General features: G+C 42.4%; 1 protein-coding gene across 1 annotated transcript in view; it reads left to right on the top strand.

Annotated features, from left to right (window-relative positions):
• Positions 1–27,154, top strand: part of VPS41 (VPS41 subunit of HOPS complex) — a 169,887-nt gene that overhangs the window by 52,895 nt on the left and 89,838 nt on the right. The window contains exons 5-7 of the mRNA XM_060247653.1: positions 6,497–6,571; positions 18,977–19,039; positions 21,265–21,330. Of these exons, the coding sequence (XP_060103636.1) occupies positions 6,497–6,571; positions 18,977–19,039; positions 21,265–21,330 (204 nt within the window). The remainder of the gene's footprint in view (positions 1–6,496; positions 6,572–18,976; positions 19,040–21,264; positions 21,331–27,154) is intronic.

The following is a 27,154-nucleotide window of genomic DNA, read 5'->3' as shown; positions in this document are numbered from 1 at the left end:
TTAGAAAAAAATATTAATTTTTGTTTTTATTAGTTAAAGGTACCTTTAAACATTAGTACTTTAAGTAAATTACACCGGCGGGGTCAAGTAACGGGGGGAGGAGTGGGTAGAAAGTAATATATGGGATAGATAAAAAGTTATTAATGATGCAAGAAATATAATTTGTTACCATATGTTACCAAATAAAATTGTTTTAACCAATCCTACCATTCTGCTCAGTGACTTCTGAAACCTTCCTCTAATGTAGGTGACTCTCTTCAGGTAGAGTAGGGCTCCTTAGGCCCACGGATGTATTCATGCGTGGCTAGGTAAAGTGCCAGTGTACTCTAATTTTGAGACCTTTAGCATTTATACCAACCATAACACAATAGCTTTTTTTGTATAGAAGCTCTTCATCACCAGTTCTGTTCAAATCTCTCAGGTACCTCATTTGTACCCTACCCAGTGGAATCCCTGGAATTTAGCTTAGGCCAGCAATGTGTGTCTGGTCACCTAGGAAGCTTCCATGGCAGAGCAGAACTTGAACCCAGATCCTAGTCCAGCACTCTAACCAGAACACCGCACTGGGTCTGTCGGAAAGGAAAGATAAGGAATGCAGTCTGCAGACATTTAATCGTAGGCTTTAACATTTGTACTCCAAAACAATAGCATTCGGAATGATTTCAGAGTGTTGCCATTAACAAAATGTTGTTTTCATTGAGATGTTTTCAGAGTTAGAAGGTCGAAAGTGGTGGAATTAAAACAAGACAACACTTGTTACAAAAGGTGACATCAGTGATGGTCTTGCTGCCCTTTGTTGCCATTAAGAAAACCTCAGCTGCAAATCCTTAAGAATAAAACATGACATGTCAAGGAAATTACATGATGAACAAAGCACACGCTGATGACAATCCGTTCTTTCCAAAGGGAGCTGGTATATGGTTGATAATGTGGCTAACAGTTTTAGCTCTAATAGACACTGAACCTTATTCGTTTTAGAAGTCATCCCCGGGGCTTGTGATTGCTTATTACTGCATCCCTAATGGAATGTTAAGTAATTCAGAGGGACTTTGGGGTGAACATTCCTTTTTTTTTCTTTTTAAAAGACATTTTTGTGTGTGTGTGATTTCTTTCCCTCCTACCCCTTTAGTAAATTACAGCTCAGAGAAGACTTCAATCCTCATTGTGCTGAAAAGTGTAAGGGAGGTTCAGTTGTCTGTGGCACACTTCCAACATTTAAAGATATATATATATATATATATATATATATATATATATATATATATATATATATATATATTATATATGTTATGCAACAGATTATTAAAAGCAAGCAAGTGCCATATATCCACAGCATTTTATAACAGGTAAATAATATAATGTCAGATTCTAGAGGAAGCATATTAAGTAATTTTATTGAAGTGGAAAATCTGGAAACAGTTATATTTTTTATGTCCATAGTGCTTTCAAGTGTTCAGAGCAGTTTGCAGACATTTTCTGGGTGTCATCCTTGCAAAGACCCTGTAAAGTAAGAACTGCAGATAGGAGGGCTGAAACGGAGGGGGAGGGGGGGGTAGTTATTTGCCAAGGAGAGACTTGGCAAAATTTGGATTCAAATGGGAGACTTCCTGATTTGTAGAACTCTCTCATAGCCACAGTGCTGTCCCAGTTTTATACAGTTTAGGGATAATACCACCGGAGACCTGAGCCTCACAAAGTCCAGTTCTTCCTTGTATTCAGGACAAGAGACTGGATGATCCTCTGTGCGGCAAGGAGACCTCCCTCTGGCAACCCCCACTGCCACTCTGTCGCCCAGCAGGAGAAAAATAAATTTATAAATCGGCATCACAGTGTTACATCACTTTGAGGCAAAACCCAGAAGTGACCATGTGCCTCTCTAGGAATTGCCAGGGACACTGTGTTTCTCCACCCTTCCCCAAGAGAGTTTCCAGCTGTTTCTAGAGAGGTGTGATGGTCACTTCCAGGTTTTCCGCAGAAGTGGCATAACGTTGTGATGCTTACAGTGCACCCCCGTGCCTCCACATTTGTGAGTGTGCCCATGGACTTGCAATTTCCCTGGTTCCTTCGGATATGTCAAGTCCGTCCTCCAGTCCTGGGCTGCTCTAACTATAGTTTGCCATTTTGTGAGAATCATACAAAGTTTCTTAGCTTTAACCTTCAAACTAGTCTTCAGGTTTATTGACCAAGTATGTGAGAGGGGTGCAGGAAAAAGAGCTTGTGGCTTGTTTCTTAGTTCTGCCATTGTCAACGTGGGGTCTTCTGAAGGAATCCAAGGCATTTCATAGTTCTATGCACATAGAATTTCATGGCAAATATGATGTCTAGGCTGCTTAGCATCTATTCTTAACGTTTTGAGAGAATGCAGTTTTCATGCAGTGAAAGCGGACACTCCACTTAGAGCTCGTAGCATCAGGCTTCTCATGGATGTGCAGTTATAAACATTTCCTGATAAGTAGTCACCCTCAGATATAATCTTGCTTTCAAATTAATGTCAAGGTGTTTTTTAAAAAAACTCTATTCATTTGTAAATATTAGTTACATCACGATGATTGTGAGGTCCAGATAGAATTAGATGACAAATGTTTAATGGATTTGCCATTAAACTAATAAAAAAGCCATTTGCCTCATCAAAATGCAGTAGGAAATTGTGTGAACATCCCCTTGAAACCACATAAATAGACCAGCAGTGTGTTTAGCAAGTAAGCTTCTAGTCCACTTCAGACTTCATGCATTTGCTGAATGTGCATGGAGAGGAGTGGGATTGTGCCCACTGACTCTGCCCTGTTTCTAAGCATTCAGATGAAAGTGAGCCCCTGTAGGTACAAGTGGCTCCATTGTGGTCAGGAATCTGGTTTTTTTTTTTTTTGCAATGTTTCCAAACACATAGACTGTTCTGTGTATGTGTGGGTGGGTGGGGGGGAGGAATGTGGCCAGTTGGCCTGACCCCAGTTCCCTCCTGATTCATTCAGTAAATGAGCAATAGGCAAAAAGCATTGGCTCTTTCTGAAATAGGGTAGCCAGCTCTGAATTGGGAAATTACTTGAGCTTTGGGTGTGGAGCCTAGTGAAGGTTGGGGTTTGGGATGAGGAAGGCCCTCTGTGGAGTATAATGCCATAGAGTTTACCTTCTAAAGCAGCCATTTTTCTCCAGGGGAACCAATCTCTATAGCCTGGAGATCAATTGTAATTCTGGAAGATCTTCTAGCCTGAGAACCCTAAATATCATGTTGCATTCATCTCTGTCCTAACCATAGCACCAGGCATCCTTAACCTGAAACATACATTTGCAAACTTGTTGCTTCTCTGTGTGGAGATTTTTACTGTGTTAGAAAACTTGCAATCTGGTCCTAAGCATTTGAAAACCTGAGCACTTGACTTACATTCACTGTGTGTGAACATATGAAACTGCCTTATACTGAATCAGAACCTCAGTCCATCAAAGTCAGTATTGTCTACTCAGACTGGCAGCGGCTCTCCAGGGTCTCAAGTTGAGGTTTTTCACGCCTGTTTGCCTGGACCCTTTTTAGTTGGAGATGCCAGGGATTGAACCTGGGACCTTCTGCTTCCCAAGCAGATGCTCTACCACTGAGCCACTGTCTGTCCCCATGTCATTACTACTCTTCAAGTTAAGTTATTCCTGAAAACAGTTTCCTTCCCAGTGCAACTGAGGACAACTTTGTAGCATTTGTTTAGGTTGTAGTATATGGGTTCACAGCACTGTTCCTGAATGTGGCCAAGTTACATACTTCTAACTCAATATGCATGGTTTTTAGGCTTACCTGCCCCTGCAGGTTTTAAAGAAAAGCTGTGATACCTGAACTTTTTTTAAAAAAAAAAATGCATTTGGGATACTATATGTATAATGGGATACTGTGTTGGTGGTAATGGGATTAGCCAAGACTATTTTTACAAAATTGAGTCGAAACGCTTTTCTTGGGAGTGCATAATCAGCAGGTCTCTTCCAAAGTAAAATGCAGTTTGCTGTAAGTATGATTGAACACTGGTATGCTTTTCACACTCCTAATCTGTATGTTGCATGCTTGTTAGCTGTGGCTAAAAGGCATGAAGTCACAGTCAACTATTAAAAAATGTTTAGATTTCTGGCCGGCTTGCCAATAACTGCTCCTTCTCCTGGACTGGGAGTGCAAATCCAGCCTGAACGTTTGGTATTCATTCTGCCTCTGCTCCGTAGGGGATGCAGCATTTGTGAAAGAATCAATTATCCATTTGTTAGTCAGAGGAGCTTTACAAATTATACATTAGCAGATTGATTTCTCAGGTTGAGGGACTGACACTCGAAGGTGGGCATATGATGAGCATCAGGGGAGCAGAAGTTGCCACACGCTTGAAAGAGGCTCTTCTCTGAATGGCCATGAATTTATTCCTAATTGAAGAGCTGACATAATCCATACTAAGTGTATTTATTTCAAACATTTTACATTAGGTAATTGATTATCTCACAAGTTGCATTTTTTCCGTAAGTGGCAGGTTTTCCTTCAAATTTAAGGTTTTGCAGAAAGCTTTTCTTCTATGGTGCTGGCCCGCCTCCTCCCTGCCAACCACACAAACCATTTCTCCTGAACCCCCCCCCCCCCCCCCCATTAAAGTTACATTTTTGTTCTAATAGTGTCAGCTTGACATTATTGATTTCTTTTGAACAGTCAAACTTACTTATATTGTCCAGAATTCCAAACAGGTCCATGTGAGCAATAAAACTGCGGATAATGGTAATTCTGTGGAGCACATTTATTCCTCCCTGACACAACTTTTGGGATTTTGAGGTTAATAATCCAAGTTTTAAAATTCTTTAGAGTGGGAGGGAGTTTCCCTAATTTCTGTACTAAGCATTCATGGATTTTGCACCATCCTTGGTATAACAGAACACAAAGAGTGCTTCAGAAGAATCTTGGTTAGGGTTTCCAACCTCCCATTGGGGACAGGGGTTCCCCTGATTTCAGGATCTCCAACCCGCCAGGATTGGCCAGTGGGGGAGCCCTGCCTCCAAAGAGCTCCAATGGTGCCCGACATGACCGGCGTCGTCACGTCACTTCTGGGTGGTGTCATCATGCCACATGCACAAAGCGTACGTGAAGGAAGTCCCCCTAGCAGCCAGTTAGGACCTTGCAACCCTAATCCTGGTCCTGTCTAGGCAGGCTCAAATCATCTGCTAGGTCAGGTCTCAACTGCTTGCCAGGCACAACTAGGGAGCTGATAGTTGCAAACTGCGTGGATGTGCCCAAATGAATTAAGAGAAATGTGAATTGCACAATTGCACTACTTTCTCATATATCTGTATGGCTTCTTTCACAGCCATCTGCAATTTTTAAGAAGTGCATAGTAAAAAGGAAAAAAAAAATCATTCTGAGATTTTTGAGTTGAGACTGGCTATCTTTTTTTTTTTCTTGGAGTTTGGAGGAGGATTTTGTTTGTTTGTTTTTGAGTTCGGATGTCTTTCAGAGTATATTAGAGGTGGCATACACAAACAAATATTCTGGCTTTTTAGAACTTTGGTCAGTGATATATTGTCTCCATAAGGTCTTTTGGTAGACTTATAAATCCTACTTCACTTGATTGCCTACAAGAACTGCTTCCAAGTGGCCAGGCAAGGAAACCTTCTAAGAAGTTCATTCCACCACCCCCCCCCCCCCCCAGTAATCTGTGGCCTAGTGTACAAGTGTGTGGCAGGCACTCTCGGATGCTGGAATGTCCTTTATGGTGCGTATGAGGTGCCGTCCAATCGCAGCCAACTTATGGCAACCCTAAAGCATTTTCAAGGCAAGAGACTCAAAGAGATGGTTTCCAGTTTCCTGCCTATGCCTAGTGACCCTGAGCTTCCTTGGTGGTCCCCCATCCAAGTACTAACCAGGTTAGCTTCCACGATCTGACAAGATGGGGCTAGCCTGGGCCATCAAGGTTAGGGCATGTTATGTCCCACAGCCTGGCTATTTGGCAAATTGTGGTCTGGAAAACCCTGGAGCTCATCAGCAGCTTTGCAGGGATTCTGACTCACAAGATCAGTCATGGAGATAAGCTTCCTTGAACGACAAGCTTGCTCACTGTTGCCAGTCTTCCCCTGCTAACGTGCAGGGAAGCATTGGGTATGAATTGTATATTATGCCACAGAATCCTTTGTAATGCCCACCCATTTCTTTGGGCAGGTGCTCAGGGGTTTCTTTGCAAATAAGTCAATATGGAAAGCATTTTGCTAAATTTTGGAAACAGTTGTCATACAGCTTGGTAGCAATACTGTTAGTGTATTGTGGCCCATCAAGCACTTCACACTTACCCCCATCAACTTCTGTAGTTCCAGGCAGCCAGCATAGACAGTTTATTGAGCCCCCCCGAGAGCCATTGTATGTTTCTGGTGGATGCGTTCAGTTTGTTGTCCTACACAAGTCTCGGAAGCCTTGTTTGCATCACAAGGGAAGTTCAGGGGGACATGGTTTCTTCATTTAAAGAATTCATTAAACATTCCTGTTTTTTAAAACTTTCAACAGAGCCCAGTGAAGATCAATCAGGTCAGCCTGGATGAAAGTGGAGAACACATGGGCGTCTGCTCGGAAGATGGCAAGGTATGACGAAAACAAACCCACTCTCGTGTTTCTGCTTCGCATGGCACATCTGCGGACAGTGAAGTCCTATAATAATAATAGCACCGTGATCGTTTGTTTGAGAACCTGACCCACTTGCTGAAAAACTCATAATTAAAGTAAAATATATTTGGCCCAAATGGACCTTAGGAAAAGTAATTACAAGGCATGTCAATAACGCTACTGATATTAAGCTGATTAACAGCTGTGACGGTGGATGGGGGGGGCACCTTAATCATTATTACCATGCCAGTTATACTTCAGTGACTAGTCTGATGCTCTTGCAGGACAGTTGCTTAAAGGCTGCTCTGCCTATAAATTCACAAAATTGGATTTTAGCGGGCAGGATTTCTGCAGGCCAGTGGCTTTTCTTTGGTTTTTTTTGCGGGGGGGCGGGGTGTTAAACCCTTATGATTGTTTCCTCCCTGAAATCTTTTGATAAGCACTCATAGTTTATCAGAAGAATATAGTGCCTTGCAGTGGCTGCGTTAAACAAATGTGAAATCAATAGATATGTGTATAATATATGTACAGTTTCCTTTTAAAATGTGGCATCTTCTCCCACGACTGGGGGGCCATATATCATTTTGTGCAGCATGCAGCCAACAATTGTCCTTGTTTTCCTGAGATGTTGAGTGTGCTGGCATTTTGGTGATTTTTCACTTATTAGAATGTCTTTGTGTTTAAGTCAGTGGCAGTCTTTAGTGATATTGGTTTGGGGTGATAAAATTCTAAAACATTATTCAGGATACTCTGCGTGTGTGTGTGTTTTGTTCATTTTTTTGGAGTAATGGTGCTAATAGGCATGGTATGTTGAATGTCTGTTCTCAAGATGCGTCTCACTTAACTAGGTAGAACACAGTTTGTTACGAATCTCATTCTTAGGCAAGGATTTTTAGGATGATCCAATGAACAGAGTGGACGCTGGATGGATGGATGGATGGAACCAGCATGGTGTAGTATTTAGTGTTAGACTAGGATCTGGGAGGCCCAGGTTCAAATCCTCATTGTGCCATGGAAGCTCATTGGGTGACCTTGAACCTGTCACACATGTTCAGTCTAACCTACCTCACAGGGTTGTTGTGAGATTAAAAAGGAGGAGGAGAGAATGATGGTAAGCTGCTATAGGTCCTGAGTGGGCAGAAAGGCAGGATATAAATAAAATAAAACAATAAAAAGAGAGAGAGAGAGAGAGAGTATGTCACAGAAGTGAGTACACCCCCTCAGATTTTGTAAATATTTAAGTATATCTTTTCATGTGACAACACTGAAGAAATGACATTTGGCTACAATGTAGTGAGTCTACAACTTGTATAACAGTGTAAATGTGCTGTCCCCTCAAAATTACGCAACACACAGCCATTAATATCTAAACTGCTGGCAACAAAAGTGAGTTCACCCCTAAGTGATAATGTCCAAATGGGGCCCAAAGTGTCAATAATTGTGTGGCCACCATTATTTTCCAGCACTGCCTTAACCCTCTTGGGCATAGAGTTCACCAGAGCTTCAAAAATTGCCACTGGAGTCCTCTTCCACTCCTCCATGACGACGTCACGTAGCTGGTAGATGTTAGAGACCTTGCGCACCTCCACCTTTCGTTTCAGGATGCCCCAGATGCTCAATAGGGTTTAGGTCTGGAGACATGCTTGGCCATTCCATCACCTTTACCCTCAGCTTTTTTAGCAAGGCAGTGGTCGTTTTGGAGGTGTGTTTGGGGTCGTTATCATGTTGGAATACTGCCTTGCAGCCCTGCCTCCAAAGGGAGGGGATCATGCTCTGCTTCAGTATGTCACAGTACACGTTGGCATTCATGGTTCCCTCAATGAACTGTAGCTCCCCAGTGCCGGCAGCACTCATGCAGCCCCAGATCATGACATTCCCATCACCATGTTTGACTGTAGGCAAGACACACTTGTCTTTGTACTCCTCACCTGGTTGCTGCCACACATGCTTGACACCATCTGAAGGAAATAAATTTATCTTGGTCTCATCGGACCACAGGACACGGTTCCAGAAACCCATGTCCTTAGTCTGCTTGTCTGCAGCAAACCATTTGCGGGCTTTCTTGTGCATCATCTTTAGAAGAGGCTTCCTTCTGGACAACAGCCCTGCAGACCAATTTGATGCAGCGTGCAATGTATGGTCTGAGCACTGACAGGCTGACCCCCCACCCCTTCAACCTCTGTAGCAATGCTGGCAGCACTCATACGTCTATTTCCCAAAGCCAACCTCTGGATATGACACTGAGCACGGGCACTCAATTTTTTTGGTTGACCATGGCGAGGTCTGTTCTGAGTGAAACCTGCCCTGTTAAACCGCTGTATGGTCTTGGCCACCGTGCTGCAGCTCAGTTTCAGGGTCTTGGCAATCTTCTTATAGCCTAGACCATCTTTATGTAGAGCAACAATTCATTTTCTCAGATCCTCAGAGAGTTCATTGCCATGAGGTGCCATGTGGAACCTCCAGTGACCAGTATGAGGGAGTGAGAGCGATAACCCGCTCTCCCTTGATACCTTGTACCACTAACGAGTTACATGACACCAGGGAGGGAAAACGGCTACTTGGACCCCATTTGGACATTATCATATAGGGTTGTACTCACTTTTGTTGCCAGCAGTTTAGACATTAATGGCTGTGTGTTGTGTAATTTTGAGGGGACAGCACATTTACACTGTTACACAAGCTGTAGACTCACTATTTTACATTGTAGCCAAGTGTCATTTCTTCAGTGTTGTCACATGAAAAGATATACTTAAATATTTACAAAATGTGAGGGGATGTACTCATTTCTGTGACATACTCTAAATAGACAGGCAGGCAGACAGATAGATTGATTGATTTGCTGTGGGAGTAAACAAAAATAAACCTGTTTAAGCTGGGCTTCTTTTTTAAAACCTTTCAGTAAGGATATAAAGAGCCTATTTATGTCTGCTCTTCCCCAAAGAGAATCTTGAGGGTCGTCTCTTGACGCAATAATTGAGACATTCTTGCTGGTCAAAGGGATTGTAGAGTTTTACAATCAGCAAGACTCTCTTAAGAATAATGTAATTGTCTCAGCAAGATAAGGGAAGCACTGATAACTGCGTGTGATCATCAGAAAGTGCTACATTGATGTGTTTAGATCTTTCAGAAGTAAACTTTTGGGTGTTGCGTGATGTATTTAGATTATAAAAAATAAATCTCTTGGTTTATCCAAGACCAGCTTAGCTGTTTCATACAGTCTGGGGCCTCAAGTCAGTCTTGGGGGCTTTCAGGCATCACTGGTTTATTCCCTAGCGTTTGTCTGATGCAGAATCCTGTTTAATGTTCAGTGAGACATCCTGAGTTCTGCTTTTGACCTTTTAAGAAGAAAGGTCCATTGTGGTCTCTTATCAATTTAAATGGAAAAAGTCCTTGTAGATCAGGGGTCTCCAGTTGTGTATCAAATCCCATGCCTGCAGCAAGTCACTCCATTTGCAACAAAAACCCTGTTTCCAGTAGCCATCGTTTAGGCAAGCTGTAACCACATGCTGGCGAAGTCCTCAGTCATGGTAACTGTTCCTTTCTGGTGTATGTGAACTCCGCCCCCCCCTTGCCACATTTTTCTATCTGTGCTCCTTTGAGTGATTATTTGGGAAGTGGCAAAGTCTTCTGGACGCTCCTGCCTGTTCCTCAGTGTGCCTCTGGGAGACTGATGTTAGCAAATTCAACTGTGCATTTCTGCAATTTAAAGTGTCTGTTAGTTACTATAGCAAATATGACCAAGTTCCATTGGGTGCACTGTAGACCGGTATGTATTCTGCTTCTAATTAAGGTTGCCAGAACCAGGGTGGGAAAGCCCTGGAGATTTGGGGAGGGAGCCAAGGGAGGACAGGGACCTCACTAGGGTAAAGTGCCCTCCAGAGAATACATTTTCTCCAGGGGAACTGATTTCTGTAATCTGGAGATGAGCTGTAATTCTGGGGGATCCCCAGGTCCCACCTGGAGGCTGACATCCCTACTAACTCCGCTAAAGTTCAATTTGTATGTATTATAAACATGGTATGACGGAACCAGCCCGATTCTGCCGTCAGACCCGGTCCCATCAACTCCCTTTTGAGTTGCCAACTCCTGAAGGAAGCTTACCTTCCCACCACTAGGGCACGCTGTAACCACCTGCTCAATTTTGGGGTTCCTGACTGAGAGGAACAGGACTCCTAACCCCCCTTCCTGCCAGTTCTGAGGCCTAGCCTCAAGGTCCTCTGCCAGCCCAGCACCTGGTTATGACAAAGACCAAAGTCCTTCTTTGAGAGACCCCTGGAGGATTGGCACCCTTGCCAACTGTATGCCCCCATTCCCTGGACTCCCCTCTTGCAGTAGCGTGGTCTAAGGTGGTTGGGGAACTATGTGGTACAGAGGGACTACCTTTTAAAAAGACAAAACATTTATTTAAAATTTACAACTATATACAGGCATTTTAAAACAGTGAACAGAAGAAATAAATCAAACTAGGGAAAAACGCTCCTTCTTTCCCTAATATATACTTGCCCTGCCCATACCATCCAGAACAGACAGTCTCACCAACCCAGTTGACTGAACTCGAAGCCCAACTCAAACTGAAGGCTTCTCTCCAAAAATCAATAATATAAAACCCAGTTCTTGCCCAGGAACTGGTTTTCCCTCCTGCAGCCTCTTGAGAGACCAGCCTGAAAGACTTCCTGTCTTTCTAGGAGGCCTACTCAGAATTGCTGCTTCCAGACAGGAGGGGAGGGGGCCAGAGGAAGAGACTAGGCCCAAAACCTTCTTTGAGTTTGACAGCTTCTTTCTGCCAACTCACAGATAACCCTAGCCTAGGATGATGTTTCCCCACACATGGGAAAGCAGAGCCTTTGAGAAGAGCTTTCAGTATATTTTGCTGCTTATTTTAAAAGATATACTCCTAGAATCAAAGAATTGGAAGGGGTCATCTAGTCCAATCCTCTGCTCAATGCAAGATCAATTTGACAACTGTTCGTCCAGCCGCTGTTTGAAGACTGCCAGTGAAGAGGAGCTCACTACCTCCTAAGGTTGCCAGCTCTCAGCGGGGGATCTCCCAGTTCTGGAGGCTTCTCCCTACCGCGGAGCAGCTGGCCAGTGAGGGAAACCCCTCCCCTAAATGTCACCTGGAAGTGATGTCATTGTGTTGAGGACGTCGTGCAGGAGACACTCTGGGTTTGGGGCAAACTCTATGATTTAAGCCAAATTTAACCATAGAGTTTGCCCAAAAACCGGACTTCCGGAAAGATGGCGTGGTGAGACACAGGGCATCGCTGAGCTCCGGCGTGCACTGTGATTTAGAGCGCTCCAGAGAGGTCCCTCTTCGCAGGGGGTCTCTTAAGAAGCGTCTGAAAGACGCATCGAAGCTTGGGGGAGCTGGTTGGGGGCTTAGGAGGAACGCGGAGGCGTCCCTTTTACCCCAGCCTGTCCCTCGCCTGGAGCTCTCTAACGCGTTGCGCAACAACCAGGCCTCCGGAACAGGAGCGGAGGGGGCGACCGAACTCAGACGAACTGCCCTAAGCTAAGACTAAATTTGAAAATTGCTAATTATTAACACAAACGAAACATCAAAAGAGAGTCTACTGAAGAATATAAAAAGTACCGTCCGGCGGAGAAGTGGGGAAGCGAAAGACGGATCGGAAGCGGCTGGCGGCGCGGTGCGGCAATGGAGAGGCGGAAGGGGCCGTACGAGAGGTCTGACCGGGCGAGAGCGGCGGTGGCGGTGGCGGCCGAATAGCTCTGGCTGAGCGGATCAGACAATTACTAGAGTCCGAGGCATCGGCGGCCTGACGCAGGCGGAGACGGCGGAGCAGAGTTTGGAGAAGGTGCCGGGGCATCGGGGCGAGTTGACGGGAGGAGATACGAAAGCGGGCGGCGAAATGATGAAGCGGTGAAGCGGAGGAACAGCAACGGGTTTGTTGAACAGATGTGGTGAACGGAGAGTCGGGGAGTAACAGCCTGGTGTATGGTTTGGAGCGAGGCGGCATGGTGGAAGATGGCGCAGAGTGGTGAGTGAAAGAGAGAGCGGTGGCTGAGAGCGGGCTAAGAGTTAAAGACTAGTGATGAGAATATAGAAGGTGTCTGGAAAGTGAAGAACGGCTAATAAGACCGAAAGAGAAAGAGAAGGAGAGAAAGAGAGAAAGAGAAGGAGAGATAGAACCAAGGCTTAATCAAGTGAGGGAGAGACAGTTTTTAGCAGGGAACTCTGCGGCTGTCCCTCCCTTGAAGAAAGGGTGAGAAATAAAAGGATATAAGAACCGGAGAAACTGAGACAGAGACTAAGACTAAGACTAAGACTATATATAATAACTCTCCTGAAGTAGACTGTAAGCGGTTGAATAAAAGGGGAGAAAGAAGACAGAAGAAAGGAAGAGGAAGATAAGAAGACAATAAGAAGAAAGAAGAAAGAAAATAAAGTAAAACTAATAAGACTGGACCTTAAATTAACAGTGGATCTTAGCTGTAATGTTCATACTGAATTGTGAGTTGTGTTTGATGAATTTTGAATATTATATTAATGCCAAATAATGAATTGTTAAAGTGAAGAAAGGCTGGGGGAAGAGATACTGATTTACAATTTATTATTTGTTTAGGTATTGATGAAGGGTGGAATTGATTTACCAATGAAATTGATTTATTGATTTTGGGGGAGACACAACAAAATGAAATGGTGGGGGTTTGATTTAAGTAATTATTAGTAGCAGTCAAAATGGCACATAATTTCTGAATGGCCAATATATGCTAATATCTTGAAGTAATTGCTTTGGGCTGTGATCAATAATTGTAACAGAAGATTTGTGCTTTGTGCGGTGAATAATAACAATTGAACAGAAGCAATATAAAGACAGGAGAAAGTTACTCTACGTTGTTTAAGTGACCAGAAAGACTAAGGATATGGGAGATAAAGAAAAAAAAGAAAGACAGATGGAGGCCAAAATCAAAAAAGTGGGCCAGGGTACCTCACCAGGAGGTCAAAGAACTTTACCATCAACAGATAATCAGGAAGCTATAGAGAAGCTGCAAGCATTAATGGTGGCAAGCTTTAAGCAAAGCCAAGAAGCTCTGGAAGCGATGAAAATGGATCTGATGGGGGAGATCAAAAAAACAAATGACAAAATAGATGATTTTCAAAAACAGCTATTAGCTAACACACAGCAAGTGCATAGCTTGGTTGCTAAAGTGGAAAGACTGGAAGATCAAAATAAAGCCACTACAGTGACGGTGCGAGAGAATCAAAATGAATTAGTAGAGTTGGAAGACAAAGTAGCGAAATTAGAAATGGAAAAGGCGGCATATGTACTAAGGTTCCAGAATATCCCAGAAGCTAGGGGAGAGAACTTGGAGGACAAAATTCTGGAGATACTAAATACAGAGGAAGAGAAATTATTGGAGGGAGGAAAGAGTGAGATTGACTGGGTAAGGAGAATATCTTCCTCCTATTCCAGAAGACATAACTTACCAAGAGAAGTTTTAGTAAGGTTTGTTCGAAGAGCGACCTGTGAAAAGATCCAAAAAAAGGCAAGAGACGAAGGCTTATCCTGGCAAAATATTAATATCAAAGTTTTGAAAGATGTTCCATGGACAATTCGCCAAAGAAGACAAGGATATAAGAAGTTGACCAGCTGGCTATTGAAGCAGGCAATTCAATTTAGATGGCTGGTGCCAGAAGGAATCTTTTTTACGTACCAGGCCAAGAGACATAACATTACTACCCTGGAAAAAATGGAAGACTTCTGGAGCAGTTTTGTAGCTTCAAGTAACCAGAGTTCTGATATAGGGGAAGATCAAGAAGAAGAAACAGATCTGTGTGGAAAGGAAGTAGAAGATAGCTGCAAGTTTAGAAGAGAAGGAGTCAGAACAAGACAATTTACTAAAAGAGACCAAAGAGCAACAGAAGGAAGTAAAACGATATTAGGATGAATAAAAAGGCGGGACTACAGATCGTATCGGTAAATGTGAACGGCTTAAATGAACCAAAGAAGAGAAGGAAAACCTTTTTACAACTTCAGAAAACTAAAGCCCAAATAATTTGCCTTCAGGAAACGCATATAAAGGAAAGTGATAAGAAGTTTCTACAAAATAAAAGATTGGGACAGTTATATTATTCGTGTGATGAAGGAAAGAGGAGAGGAGTAGCCATATATGTTCATCAAAATATAGATTCCAAACTGATTTATAAAGATGAAATGGGAAGGATCCTGATAATAGAAACAACAATTAACAAAAAAAAGATATTGCTTGTAAACATATATGCACCGAACGACAAGCAAGAAAATTTCTATAAAAATGTGCATGAGAAACTAGTGGAATTACAAACGGAAGCCTGTTGCATTATAGGAGATTTTAATGCTGTATTTGACGCTCATAAAGATAAAAAATTCGAAAAGTTAAAGAAAAATCCATCACGTAGTGTCTTGCCAAAGGCTTTTTTCAAGATGGTTGAGGAGTTAAGTCTTATTGATATCTGGAGGGTTAAGAACCCACAAGCAGAAGATTTTACACACTTTTCACAAGCTCACAGGTGCTGGTCCAGAATCGACATGTGCTGGATGATGATAGGCCTGATTCCGCAAGTTACGCAAGCCAACATTCTCCCGAAAACATTTGCCGACCATAATCCATTGCAAGTGATGATACATTGCCCATCAAGGAATAGTCGCTGGACTTTGAACACCCAAATTTTAAAAGAGACAACTTTTTTGGAAGAGGCGAAAAAAGAAATAAAAGAATTTTTTCAGCGTAATGTGGAAGAAGATACCAGCATCCAAAATATTTGGGATACTTTCAAGGCCTTTTTTAGGGGGATGGCTATTAGCTTCACGGCAAAAAGAAATCGGGAACGGATGAAATTATTTAATGAGTTAGTGAAAGACTTAAAAGAGCAAGAGAGACAACAGAAAATTAAGAATACGAAAGAGATAAAAGCAAAAATACAAGCTACGCAACACAGAATTAATTTATGGCTAACAGAAGAACTGGAAAGAAAAATGAAATGGACCAAGCAAAACCTTTTTGAAAATGCAAATAAAACAAGCAGATGGCTAGCATACAAACTCAAAAAGGAAAAGGAAAAAAAAATCATAAGATCACTTATAAATCAAGAAGGTGAAGAAACTACAAAGGAAGATCAAATGGAACAAATAGTCAAAAGTTTTTACCAAAATCTATACAAAAAACAGGAAATTGAAGAACAACGGCAAGATGAATATATTCAAAGTATTAATGTGAAACAAATTACGAAAGAACAACAGAATGCATTGGATAGTTCTATCACAATCCACGAGATAATTGAAGCAATTAAGCAGCAGAAATCCAACAAAACGCCCGGTCTGGATGGTCTTCCGGTGGAAGTATACAAAACCTTTGAAGATATACTCTTAATTCCCTACAAAAAATTGCTGGAGAAAATTCAGGAGTCAGCAATAATTCCAACATCCTGGAGAGAGGCGTTGATTACATTAATTCATAAAGAAGGAACAGAGTCTAAGGAAATCAAGAATTATAGGCCAATTTCTCTCCTAAATGCAGACTACAAAATTTTCGCTACGATATTGACAAATAGATTCAAGAAAGCAGTAACCAACATAGTGCAAGAAGATCAAACGGGTTTCATACCCGGAAGAATGATGCGGCAGAACTTAAGATATTTTTTGAACATCTTAGAATACTATAAAGATCATCCGGACAAACAATTTGCAGGAATTTCATTGGATGCTGAAAAAGCGTTCGATAACGTGAACTGGAATTTCATGAGCAAAGTATTGGAAGCTGTTGGTTGTGGCAAAAATTTTAAGAAGCTGATTGAGGCTATATACACTAAGCAAAATGCAAGAATTAACATAAACGGAAACAATTCTGGATTTGTGGAAATAGAACAGGGGACCAGACAAGGGTGTCCTCTCTCCCCTCTCCTTTTTGTAACTACAATAGAATTTTTGATTCAAAAAATAAGAGAGGATACTGAAATTAGAGGCCTGAAGGTAAAGAACGAAGAATTTAAGATTCAAGCATTTGCAGACGACCTGCTGTTTTTTCTGGAGGATCCTATCTCTTCGATTGATAAACTAAAAATGAATTTGCAACACTTTGGAGAAGTTTCTGGATTCAAGGTGAATACACAGAAAACCAAATTTCTAACTAAAAATATGACTAAAGAACAAATTAAACAATTAGAAGATAAATCGGGCTTTAAAAAAGAGAAGAAAATTAGATATTTGGGAATTTATTTAACAAATGATGTGAAATCTCTCTATTGTGACAATTACGAAAAGATTTTAAAGGAAATTGAAACAGATCTGGAGAAATGGCGAGACTTGCAAATTTCCCTTTTGGGAAGAATAGCCACAATAAAAATGAACATTCTGCCCAGAATCCTATTCCTATTCCAGATGATCCCTGTCCAACTACCCAACTCGTTCTTTCAAAAACTCAATAAAATGATCTTGACTTTTATATGGCAAAACAAGAAGCCAAGGATTAAGTTAAAAATTCTCCAAGAGAGCAAATTAAGAGGGGGTATGGCCTTACCAAACTGGTATTTATATTATAAAGCCTCTTGTTTAGCCTGGGTCAGAGATTGGTGTCTGCTAGAAAACAAAAGGTTACTAGTTTTAGAGGGAGCAGGATTAACTAAAGGCTGGCATGCATACATTTGGTATCAGACCTCCCCAAAAAACACCAATTTCCAGGCACATGAAGTTCGAAAAGCAATTTACAAGACTTGGTTTGAGATTAAAAAGAAAATTTATACATATACTCCATTGTGGGTCTCACCAGTGGAAGCAACTACCCACCCTAATTTATATGACTGGGAAAATCTCAAAACTATTCAATCCTATTAGACAGTAAAAATAATTTAAATCTGGAAACAAACATAATCCCGGACTGGTGGGTCAGATGCCAAATTAAGTCAAGATATCAATCTGACAAAAGCGTGGGCTTTCCTAAAGATGCCAAAGTAAATGAATTTGACACAATGATACATGAACCCAAAAATCTTATTTCAAAAATCTATAGTTGGTTATTGGAGATGGAAATGCAGTCGGAAACGGTTAAAGAGAGCTGGATAAAGTGGTTACAGGACTTTGGCTATTCGATCGAATTAGAAGAATGGGAAAAGATTTGGAAATATAATATTAAATTGACCAAATCAGTAGTTTTCAAAGAAAACCTATATAAAATGATGTATAGGTGGTACCTGACTCCAGCGAGATTAGCCAGAATGAACCCAACCTATAACGACAAATGTTGGAAATGTAAAAAAGCTAGAGGGACACTTTACCACATTTGGTGGAACTGTGAGATTGCTAGAAAATTTTGGACACAAATAAGTATATGGATCCAAAAGATTTTAAAGAAAAGGTTGAAACACTCACCCGAACTGTATTTGTTGAGTGTATGTAGAGAAAACTTAACACAGGGTGAGAAAAAACTGGTAATATATATGATCACAACAGCCAGAATCCTCTTTGCAAAATATTGGAAATCCCCCCAAACCCCGTGTAAAGAAGAATTTTTGTTTAAATTACTGGAGTCTGCCGAAATGGATGTTTTAACTATAAGGTTGAGAGATGGAAACTGGCAAGAATGTATAAAAACTTGGGAACCAGTGTATATATGGGCGAAAAGTATGGGATATGATATGAGACAGTAGACTTAATATCCTTATATGCTCCTAAAGCTCCTTTCACAGGTGGTGGTGGAAGATGGGTGGGTATGGGATATATGTTCTTCTGTTTCCCTTTCTTGTATTTTTTGTTGGTGTTTTTTGGTTTTCTTGTTTGTTTGTATTGTTTTTTCTTGAACCTCAATAAATGTTAAATTTTCTGGAAAAAAAAAAAAAAGAGTTTGCCCAAAAACCATGGGGTCCCCAGCACAATGTCCCTGATGTGATGACATCACGTCCAGGTGACATCATCATGCCGTGGTCATGTGATCCCCCCCCACACACACACCCAAATCCCCCTACAACCCTACTACAACCCTAGGCAGCTGATTCCATTGCTGAACTAAACTTACTGTAAAAAAATTTGTTCATAGTATCTCTCTGGTACCTTTTCTCCCATAATTTATTTTTATCTATTTTAGCCCAACTGTTTATGAATTTAACAAAAGCAATTTGTATAAAGCGAGGAGTACCCTTTGTCCTTCTATGGTGCTAGCAACTTGATTGCATAGAAGCACTTTGGTGTTTCCTTAAAATACATTAATAGAATCAAGGGAAGCTCCAGATCATTCTAAATTCTTCCAAGACTGCTGCAGTTTTTTAAAAAGAAAAATATAAATGAATGCCTATCAGCTTAGCCGTTTACTTTCACTTCCTTCTGACTCCTGGAGTAGAATAAATAATAGGCAATTTGAGGTAGTCTTTAAAAGCATATAATTTTATTTCAGGTGCAGGTGTTTGGATTATACACGGGAGAAGAATTCCATGAAACGTTTGATTGCCCAATTAAAGTAAGTACTTAGTTAATTCTTAACAAATGTCTCATATTGTTGCCTGAAGCCAGTCGTCACAACAATTTAAATATATTTTGTTGCCTCTGGGAAGGGAAAAAAAGAAAGAAAAATCCTTAATAGACTTCCGGTGACACTCTGAGCAGAGTCATCCCCTTCTCAGTTGGCTGAGTTCAGTGATATTAGAAAGCTGTTAACTCCTCTAAGGAATTCACTGTTAGAGTTTGAGCCTCGGGTATGTGTGTTAAAAGTGCTCTGTGCATACTTACAGGGAGAGGAGTGTATGTTTAACATCTGAGTGCTCTCTCTGAAATGTTTGATGCTTGCATGTCTGCATTAAAAGATACGCACATGGTACGACAGACAGCCTACTGGGGCCTTGCTTCTGTCCCTGGTCTGTTTTACTCTCCAGCAGAAGACTGGGTTCCAAACCACTTTTCTTAACTCTGGATGATATTTGTCCCTTAGGGGAGCTGCAGAAGAAAAGGTAGCCAAATGAAATGAAGTGTGCAGGCCTGGTCTACATTAATGAGTAGGTGCTGCCATTTTTAGTGGAGCTAGGTCAGAGGTTGCCAACCTTTATTAATTCATTTGTTTAAGTTCTATCCCACCCTCCCTGTGAACAGGCTCAGAGTGGGTTGCAGCTTAAGAAGTTACAATAACAACCATGTTAAGAGTCTAAAAGTATCAATGAAGACGACAATAAACAGGACTGGAGTGTGGGAGTAGGTGAGGTAGGCAGCCGCCTAGGGCACCAAATAAGTGATCAGAGCCAAGAAAGAACAACATGCCCTCCCGCCCACCCAGCCCTCTCCTGGTTCAGAGGGAGCTGGGGCGGGGGGGGGGCGGTGCACTGAGCAATCACTCAGAGCCAAGAAAGAATGAGGTACCTCCTGTCCAGCTCCCTCCAAACCCGGAGAAGGCTGGGCGGGGGGCATGCCAAGATGTTATTGCACCATGTGCGTGTGCAAATGAAGTCCACGGGGGTGGGGGGGGCAGTGCGGGGTTCTGCCTGGGGTGACAGAACCCCTAGCCCCTGGGCTGACAATGAACAATAATAAAGATGGCATTCTGGGGGGAGGGGGGAAATCGTATTATCCTGGTTCTGTTCCAGATTTTATTGGATGTGGCCTGGTCATGGGCTTACAAATTACATGGCTCCCTTTCTGAGCCTGTGGGCACCTTTGGGATTCTGGCAAAGTGTAGTGGGTGCAGCCACCAAATGGGTGCCATGAAATGGCTGCTGCAGGAAGCAGCGCCAACCCCAGAAGGGCTGCCATCCGTTATCTTCATCTACACGTGTGAAAATCTTTGTTCAGTGGTGGCTGGTGACAGCTGCTGCCCAAGTAATGTTTTTTAAAAGTTACACAGCCAATCAGAAATTTTGCTGGGCTAAAGCCCCGCCCACTTTATAAAAAATCTTGGTGGGAGTCAGGGAACATTCCAGTGCCATGGCACCCACTGGCACCATATTGGAGGATCCCTGTGCTAGGTGCTGGGAGCTGAGTCTGGGTGCTTAGTACAGAAGGATAAACGCAGAAGGTGCCCGTAATCTGAAAACCAGAGCTACACAAGCCCTCATCGTTCCCTCCTATGTTTTTATATCTATCATTTCTATGCTCCTTAGGGACTTCAGTGGCTAGATTGGGGATGTTAATTGAATTTCCTGCCAGTCTTTGATGCTAGGGTAGTTTTCCTGCAAACTCTCAGCTTTGAAAACTATGCAGGAGGGCAAGTAGGTCAAAGCTTGCTAAGTGCTTTGATGTGGTATCCCCACAGGTGGTGTTACGACAGAGATTTAATTACCTTGAGAAGACCCAACTCTAATTGAAGGGGAACCTCACATTAACAGGATTGTATGGATGATTCCAGGATTAAAAATGATCTTTCGTTCCAAGCAGATAGATTTTGGTAGAGTCTCATCCCACTTCCCTGGTTGTCACTAAAAAAAAATGGGATTCCTGCATCATTACCTTTTTTTGCTGTCTGTGGAAATAAAAAAAAAGTAAAATCCTCCAAAATGGCAAAAGGATATTTTGATTGACTCCTGTGGAAACAAATTAGTTGCACTAAATTTACCAGAGGAGTTTAATGTGATGTAAAAAATAGTTTGTGAAATTAGGAGGATGGATTCTGTGTCCTGAAATCTTTCTGGAACCTTTAACGTCACAGGTCAAAAATATTAATACATTGGGGTTTTCTTTTTTTTTACCCTTTACATGCAGATTGTTGCTGTTCACCCTCAGTTTGTGAGATCGCATTACAAACAGTTTGTAACAGGAGGAAGCAAGGTAAGCTTGAACGTTCCGTAGTTCTGTTCAGATTCACAGGCAGCAAAGGGCCCTGCTGCTGTTGTCCTCCCACCAAAAAAACCCTTTTGGAAGCTGCCTTCCTTCTCAAGGGTGTTCAGCTTGGAGACATAGCACATAGGTGCCAGTAGTTTTGTTCTCTTGGGCAAAGCCAACTGTAAGAAGGCAACAGAGGGCATTTGGCAGTCAGGACTCAAGCTTGTGTTGTGTCATGCTGTGAGATCTCAGGTAAGGATCTCAACCTGAGGGATCTCAAGTAAGGATTCAGCATAGGCTTCACCGCTCAGTACTGGCGAAAGAAGGGAGCTGCAGGAAAAGCCCTGTACCAGCAAAGGATGAGCCAACGGGTGAACATGTCAACTGACACTTTTCTCTCCATTAAAAAAACATCTTCCGTGTCAGATTGATGGCTGGGCTGAGCAATCAGAAGGCTTCTGTGTGCTGCATCTGCCTTTCTTCAGCTCTGACTAGTTTCACAAAGCCAAGTCTGAGAGGCAGGTGTCCAGAGGGAGACTCGGGCCACTTTCAACTTTTGAGGGCCCCTGTTATGATGAAATAAGACAAGAATGGGGGTTCACATGTTATTCTGATAGGGATAAAAGGAAATTGAGAAACTTAACAAAAATACCAAGCACCTAATTTTGTGGCAATCTATGAGTTGCAGGCCAAATGGCTCCCCTCTACTACCTCACCCCGACTAACCCTGCTGACAGGTTTTGGGATAGCATCTTCTTAAAAAGGTGGATCAGGAGGAGAAGAAACAAGGAATGTGTGTAAGTGGGTTGGCTCCACTGGAAAATTTCTGTGTGTGCTAGGGCTCTTGTAGAAGCAGAAATTTGAGAAAAAGACCACTGTAACCACTTTCACTGAGTCAAAGTTTTTTTTTTTTTTAATTATTATCAGGGGTGGAATTCTAGCAGAAGTTCCTTTGCATATTAGGCCACACACCCTTGATGTAGCCAATTCTCCAAGAGCTTACATAAAGAGCCTTGTAAGCTCTTGAAGGACTGGCTACCTCAGGGGTGTGTGGCCTAATATGCAAAGGAACGTCTGCTAGAATTCCACCTCTGATTATTATTATTTATTAAACTTGTGGATCCACCCAATCCCTGCCTGCTGCAGGGCTCTGGACAATGTACAACAATGATAAAAACATCAAACATAGGGTAAAATGTATAAATAACATTAGTATGGCAAATCTAAAAGAATCTGGTGGTGAATTTCAGTTATTTCTCAGTTTCAGACTACCAACCACTTCACCGGAGGGGGGGCGGTAGGGGGCAAGGCAAGTACAGAGAGCAAAGGAGGGTGCCAGCCGGGATGGAAACCATTGCTGTTCTCAACCCAAAGCCTGGTGGAACGTCTCCACTTTATAGGCCCTGCATTGTATCCCTACATGTGTTTTTGCTTGACCAAGATCCCTGGGCAAGGGAGGAAAGCCCTGGGTGTCACACAAGCTCTTGCTGAAGCAGAAGTGTTCTAGGCAGTGTTCCTTCTAAGTTGAGTTAGTGTGAGCAAGATCACAGATTTTTAGCCTCCAGCTCACACATTTTTGTTTTAGCTCAGGAAAAATGGTCCTAGAGCACAATAATTTATGCAGTAGCCCACAACTTTATTGCCAGTAGCTCACAAAGTAGAATTTTTGCTCATAAGACTCTGTAGCTTAAAGAGAACATTGGCTCTAAGTCCTCCTAAGTTTTCACTTGCACTTCGCTGGATGTGAGATAATGTGCACCTTGAACCTGTTGAACTCCTGTTTTAAAGTAGTGACATAAAATAGAAAGTCTCCCCGTTGTCTCTATAACCCCTGCCAGGGTCTCACTTCAAATTAGTGCTCTCAGCTTCCACTACTGACTTTCAGACTGCGGTGAACGACAGCCTCCAGAGTCCCAAACTGTTCAGAAATGAGAGCAGGGAAGCAGATTTCTCCTTCGCTTTCCAAGCAAGCAGAAAGAAAACAAACCAATTCACCCCAAAGAAGTCATGATGAAGATAAAAATCTGAAATCCCTGCATTGTTTGAGGAGTCCACATCCCCCCTCAGTTCACACTGAAGTGGAATATAATTTCAAGTTCGTTGGCTTCGAGTCTGAGAGGATATTTTGTGTTTTCAAACCCTGAGCATACAAGTTGCTTGGGGAGCTTACTCCTTGAATGCATCGTCGACAGAATTTGCATTTGGAAGCAGAGGGAAAAATTAGTTTTCTACTTTGGCTGTTTTAAAAAACACTTCAAATAAGAAAAGTGTTGGTTTTTTTAAATCAAGGAGGGGAAAAATCTGTTTTAGATGTGTAGCCAAGACCCTGTGTATGCTTACTCAAAACTAAGCCTATGAAGCTGCCTTCTACTGAATCAGACCCTCGGTCCATCAAAGTCAGTATCGTCTACTCAGACTGGCAGCAGCTCTCCAGGGTCTCAGGCTGAGGTTTTTCATGCCTACTTGCCTGGACTGTTTTTAGTTGGAGATGCCGGGGATTGAACCTGGGACCTTCTGCTTACCAAGCAGATGCTCTACCACTGAACCACTGTCCCTCCCCGTCCCTTCAGTCAGTCTTGCTGCTTGTTAAGTGTGCAAAGGACTGCAGCACAAGAATGGTAATACAAAGCCCTGACCTGGATGGCCCAGGCAAGCCTACTCTCATCAGCTCTCATAAGCTAAACAGTACTGGTCCCTGGCAAGTACTCGCATGGGAGACCTCCAAGGAATGCCAGGGCTGGGACACAGAGACAAGCGCTATCCAGCCAACTCTCTGAAACACCCAGGCCCCAGTAGGGAGCACCAGATGTCAGTTATGACTTCCAGGGGCATGTGTGCGCATGCGCACACACACACAGTTTTTAAAAATCTTTTTTAAAAAGAATGATAAAACAAAACTTTATTTAAAAAAAAAAAAAGTCATAGTGTCTGGTGCAGAAAGTCTGCCATGAAAACGTTGTGATGCGACGTCACCCCAGAGTCGGAAACGACTGGTGCTTGCACAGGAGACTTTACCTTTTTTTACTGGTGCAAACAGACTGAAATGTGACCTCTGAAAAACACATCTGATGAATGAACTGTAATCCAGCACCCTTGAATCAATTGTAATCCAGCTGAGGCTGAGTGAGAGTAGTTCACGTAATGAAGTCAGGGCTGAAGCCAGATATGAGCTGGGGACTTCCTCCTTACATGATTAGCCAGCACAGAGGCACCAATCGAGGCATAGATTTCCTGAGGGCTTTTTTTGTAGCAGGAACTCCTTTGCATATTAGGCTGCACTCCCCTGATGTAGCCAATCCTCCTGGAGCTTACAGTAAGCCCTGTACTAAGAGCCCTGTAAGCTCTTGGGGAATTGGCTACATCAGAGGTGTGTGGCCTAATATGGAAAGGAGCTCCTGCTACAAAAAAAGCCCTGGATCGCTTTAGTTTTTATGGGCTTTCCTGCATCATTTCAGTGGCAGAAATGTTGGTGTCTGGATAGTTCAGCTCTGTGTGTGGAGGCAGTTGCCTGGGCCTTTCATGGGTAACTGACATGTTTTTTTCCTCGTTGGGAGTAAGATTGATGTGCTTCTGTTGCTCAGTGTGGTATAATGGTTAAGAGTGTCAGACTAGTATCCAGGAGACCTAGGTTCGAATTCCCACCTGCACCATCGAAGCTCGCTAGGTGACCTTGGGGCGGTTGCACTTTTTGAGCCTAACCTACCTGATGGGGCTGCTGAGAGGAAGAGGGGAATGACGTAAGCTGCTTGGATCCCTCATTGGGGAGAGAGGGGGGAAGTATATGAATAATAAAAATAAAACATAGACGTTGCTTCCAAGTTGCTACGGCTAGGTGTGAAAGGAGCCGCTGTATTCAGCTCTTCATTTGGATTGGGTTGAAGTAGGGCACTCTTTGTGGTGGCTCCTCAGCTGCAATGAAAAGATGTGTGTGAGGCATTTTGAACCCTCAGAAGTGTGCTATACCAGTGACAGGTGGTTCCTCAAAGTCACTCCTCTAACTGGAGGAAGGCTTCAGACTCTTGTTGGCGTAGTAACTCAGCTGACAAAAGGAGCATGAAGCTGAGATTTTTGGATCGGGTGCATTCTCCTGGACCAAGACTTTGATTTCTTTAAAAAAAAAATGTTGCTTTTGTGAGTGTGAACAATGTCCCTTCTTTGAAAGGCTTTTGGTACCGTTCTCTGCTTTTGAAGGTGAACCGTCGTAAGTGCAACAGGTACAGTGCTAACTAACGGAACCGCTCCTGTCCCTTTTGCTCTGAAATTAAGCACAGGAAGTTTTGAATGGGACTCTGTGGCAGGTGATGGTAACCCTGCAATAATAATACATTGTAAATAACAGGGCATCCCTAGCCAAAGACTACGGTGGAGCTTTGAGGCAAGGAGGAAAGACAAATAGTACTATTGTGGGCCGTAACCTTCTACCTTTAAAAGAGGGTCTAATCTTAAAAAATAACAGGGTGAAAGCTTGCTAAATGAAGGTGGGAAAGCTGGAAGAAAGGCACTTGTCAGTTAACCCTTAAAGAGCCCACCAGAGTTTCCACTATGAACCATCTCAATAAAATGCACTAATCCGACAGTGTAAGAAATGTTGATGTCATCCAGAGGATTTAAACTTCCAAAGAAAAAGTGAGAAAGAAAATGAAAGAGGATGTGCAAGTTTCCAATTTAACATGTCTGATTACCTGTCTTGTTCTACCATAAATTTGTGAATAAAACTTAACAATACTGTTGGAAGTAAAGACAGTAAGGAAATTTACAGCCCAAAACGGCTGTTGAAGATGTCTCTGCGGGTCAACACGGAATTGTGTCAATGGCTCTCTGGTGTCAATTTTCAATCAATTTGCTGGTCTATATTAGCCATTTCTCGTCTTGATTATAGGGTTGGGGATATTGCCTAACACAATATCAAAGGGACATGTGTTCTGCTGAGATTCCTGGGATCCTGTTGCAAATAAAAAGATAGGACCAAACAGGAATAACAAACTTAGTTTATATGGTCACCCAGGGCTTTTATTGTAGCAGGAACTCCTTTGCATACTAGGCCGCATCCCCTGAGGTAAGCAATTCTCCTTGAGCTTACAATAGACCCTGTACGAAGAGCCGTGTATGGGCTAGGAGAATTGGCTACATCAGGTGTGTGTGGCCTAATATGCAAAGGAGTTCCTGCTACAAAAAAAGCCCTGTGGTCACCATTTGTTTGGGCTGAATTCTGGGGGTGGGGTGGGGGCATTGTGAAGCAAATAAATATATCAGGATTGAAGACTGACGTGTAAATGTACCCCTCTTAATTCCTGTTTGATCCTTGCATCTGTTAAACATAGACCTTTTTTTCTGGGGGAACATGGTGGAACAGAGTTCCAGAACCTCTTCATGGAAACAGAATTCTCAAAAAATGTTTAAAAGTTCATGAGGGGCACCCACGTGTTTCTCCTTCATTTCCCTCTTGAGAGTTCTGGTACATCTTTTTCCAGAAAAAAACCCTGGTTAAACATCTTCATTATGTTCCATGCCAGTTTGCTGCTCACTCTCTACCTATGTATAGACTGATAACTTCCATTTCATAAGAACATAAGAGAAGCCATGTTAGATCAGGCCAATGGCCCATCCAGTCCAACATTCTGTGTCACACAGTGGCCAAATATATATATATATATACACACACACACACTGTGGCTAATAGCCACTGATGGACCTCTGCTCCATATTTTTATCTAACCCCCTCTTGAAGGTGGCTATGCTTGTGGCCGCCACCACCTCCTTTGGCAGTGAATTCCACATGTTAATCACCCTTTGAGTGAAGAAGTACTTCCTTTTATCCGTTTTAACCTGT

The sequence above is a fragment of the Heteronotia binoei genome, chromosome 10 (assembly GCF_032191835.1).
Source record: "Heteronotia binoei isolate CCM8104 ecotype False Entrance Well chromosome 10, APGP_CSIRO_Hbin_v1, whole genome shotgun sequence".
Taxonomy (NCBI): Eukaryota; Metazoa; Chordata; class Lepidosauria; order Squamata; family Gekkonidae; genus Heteronotia; species Heteronotia binoei.
Note: the sequence above shows the minus strand (reverse complement) of the source record. Positions and strands in the feature narration are given on the sequence as shown.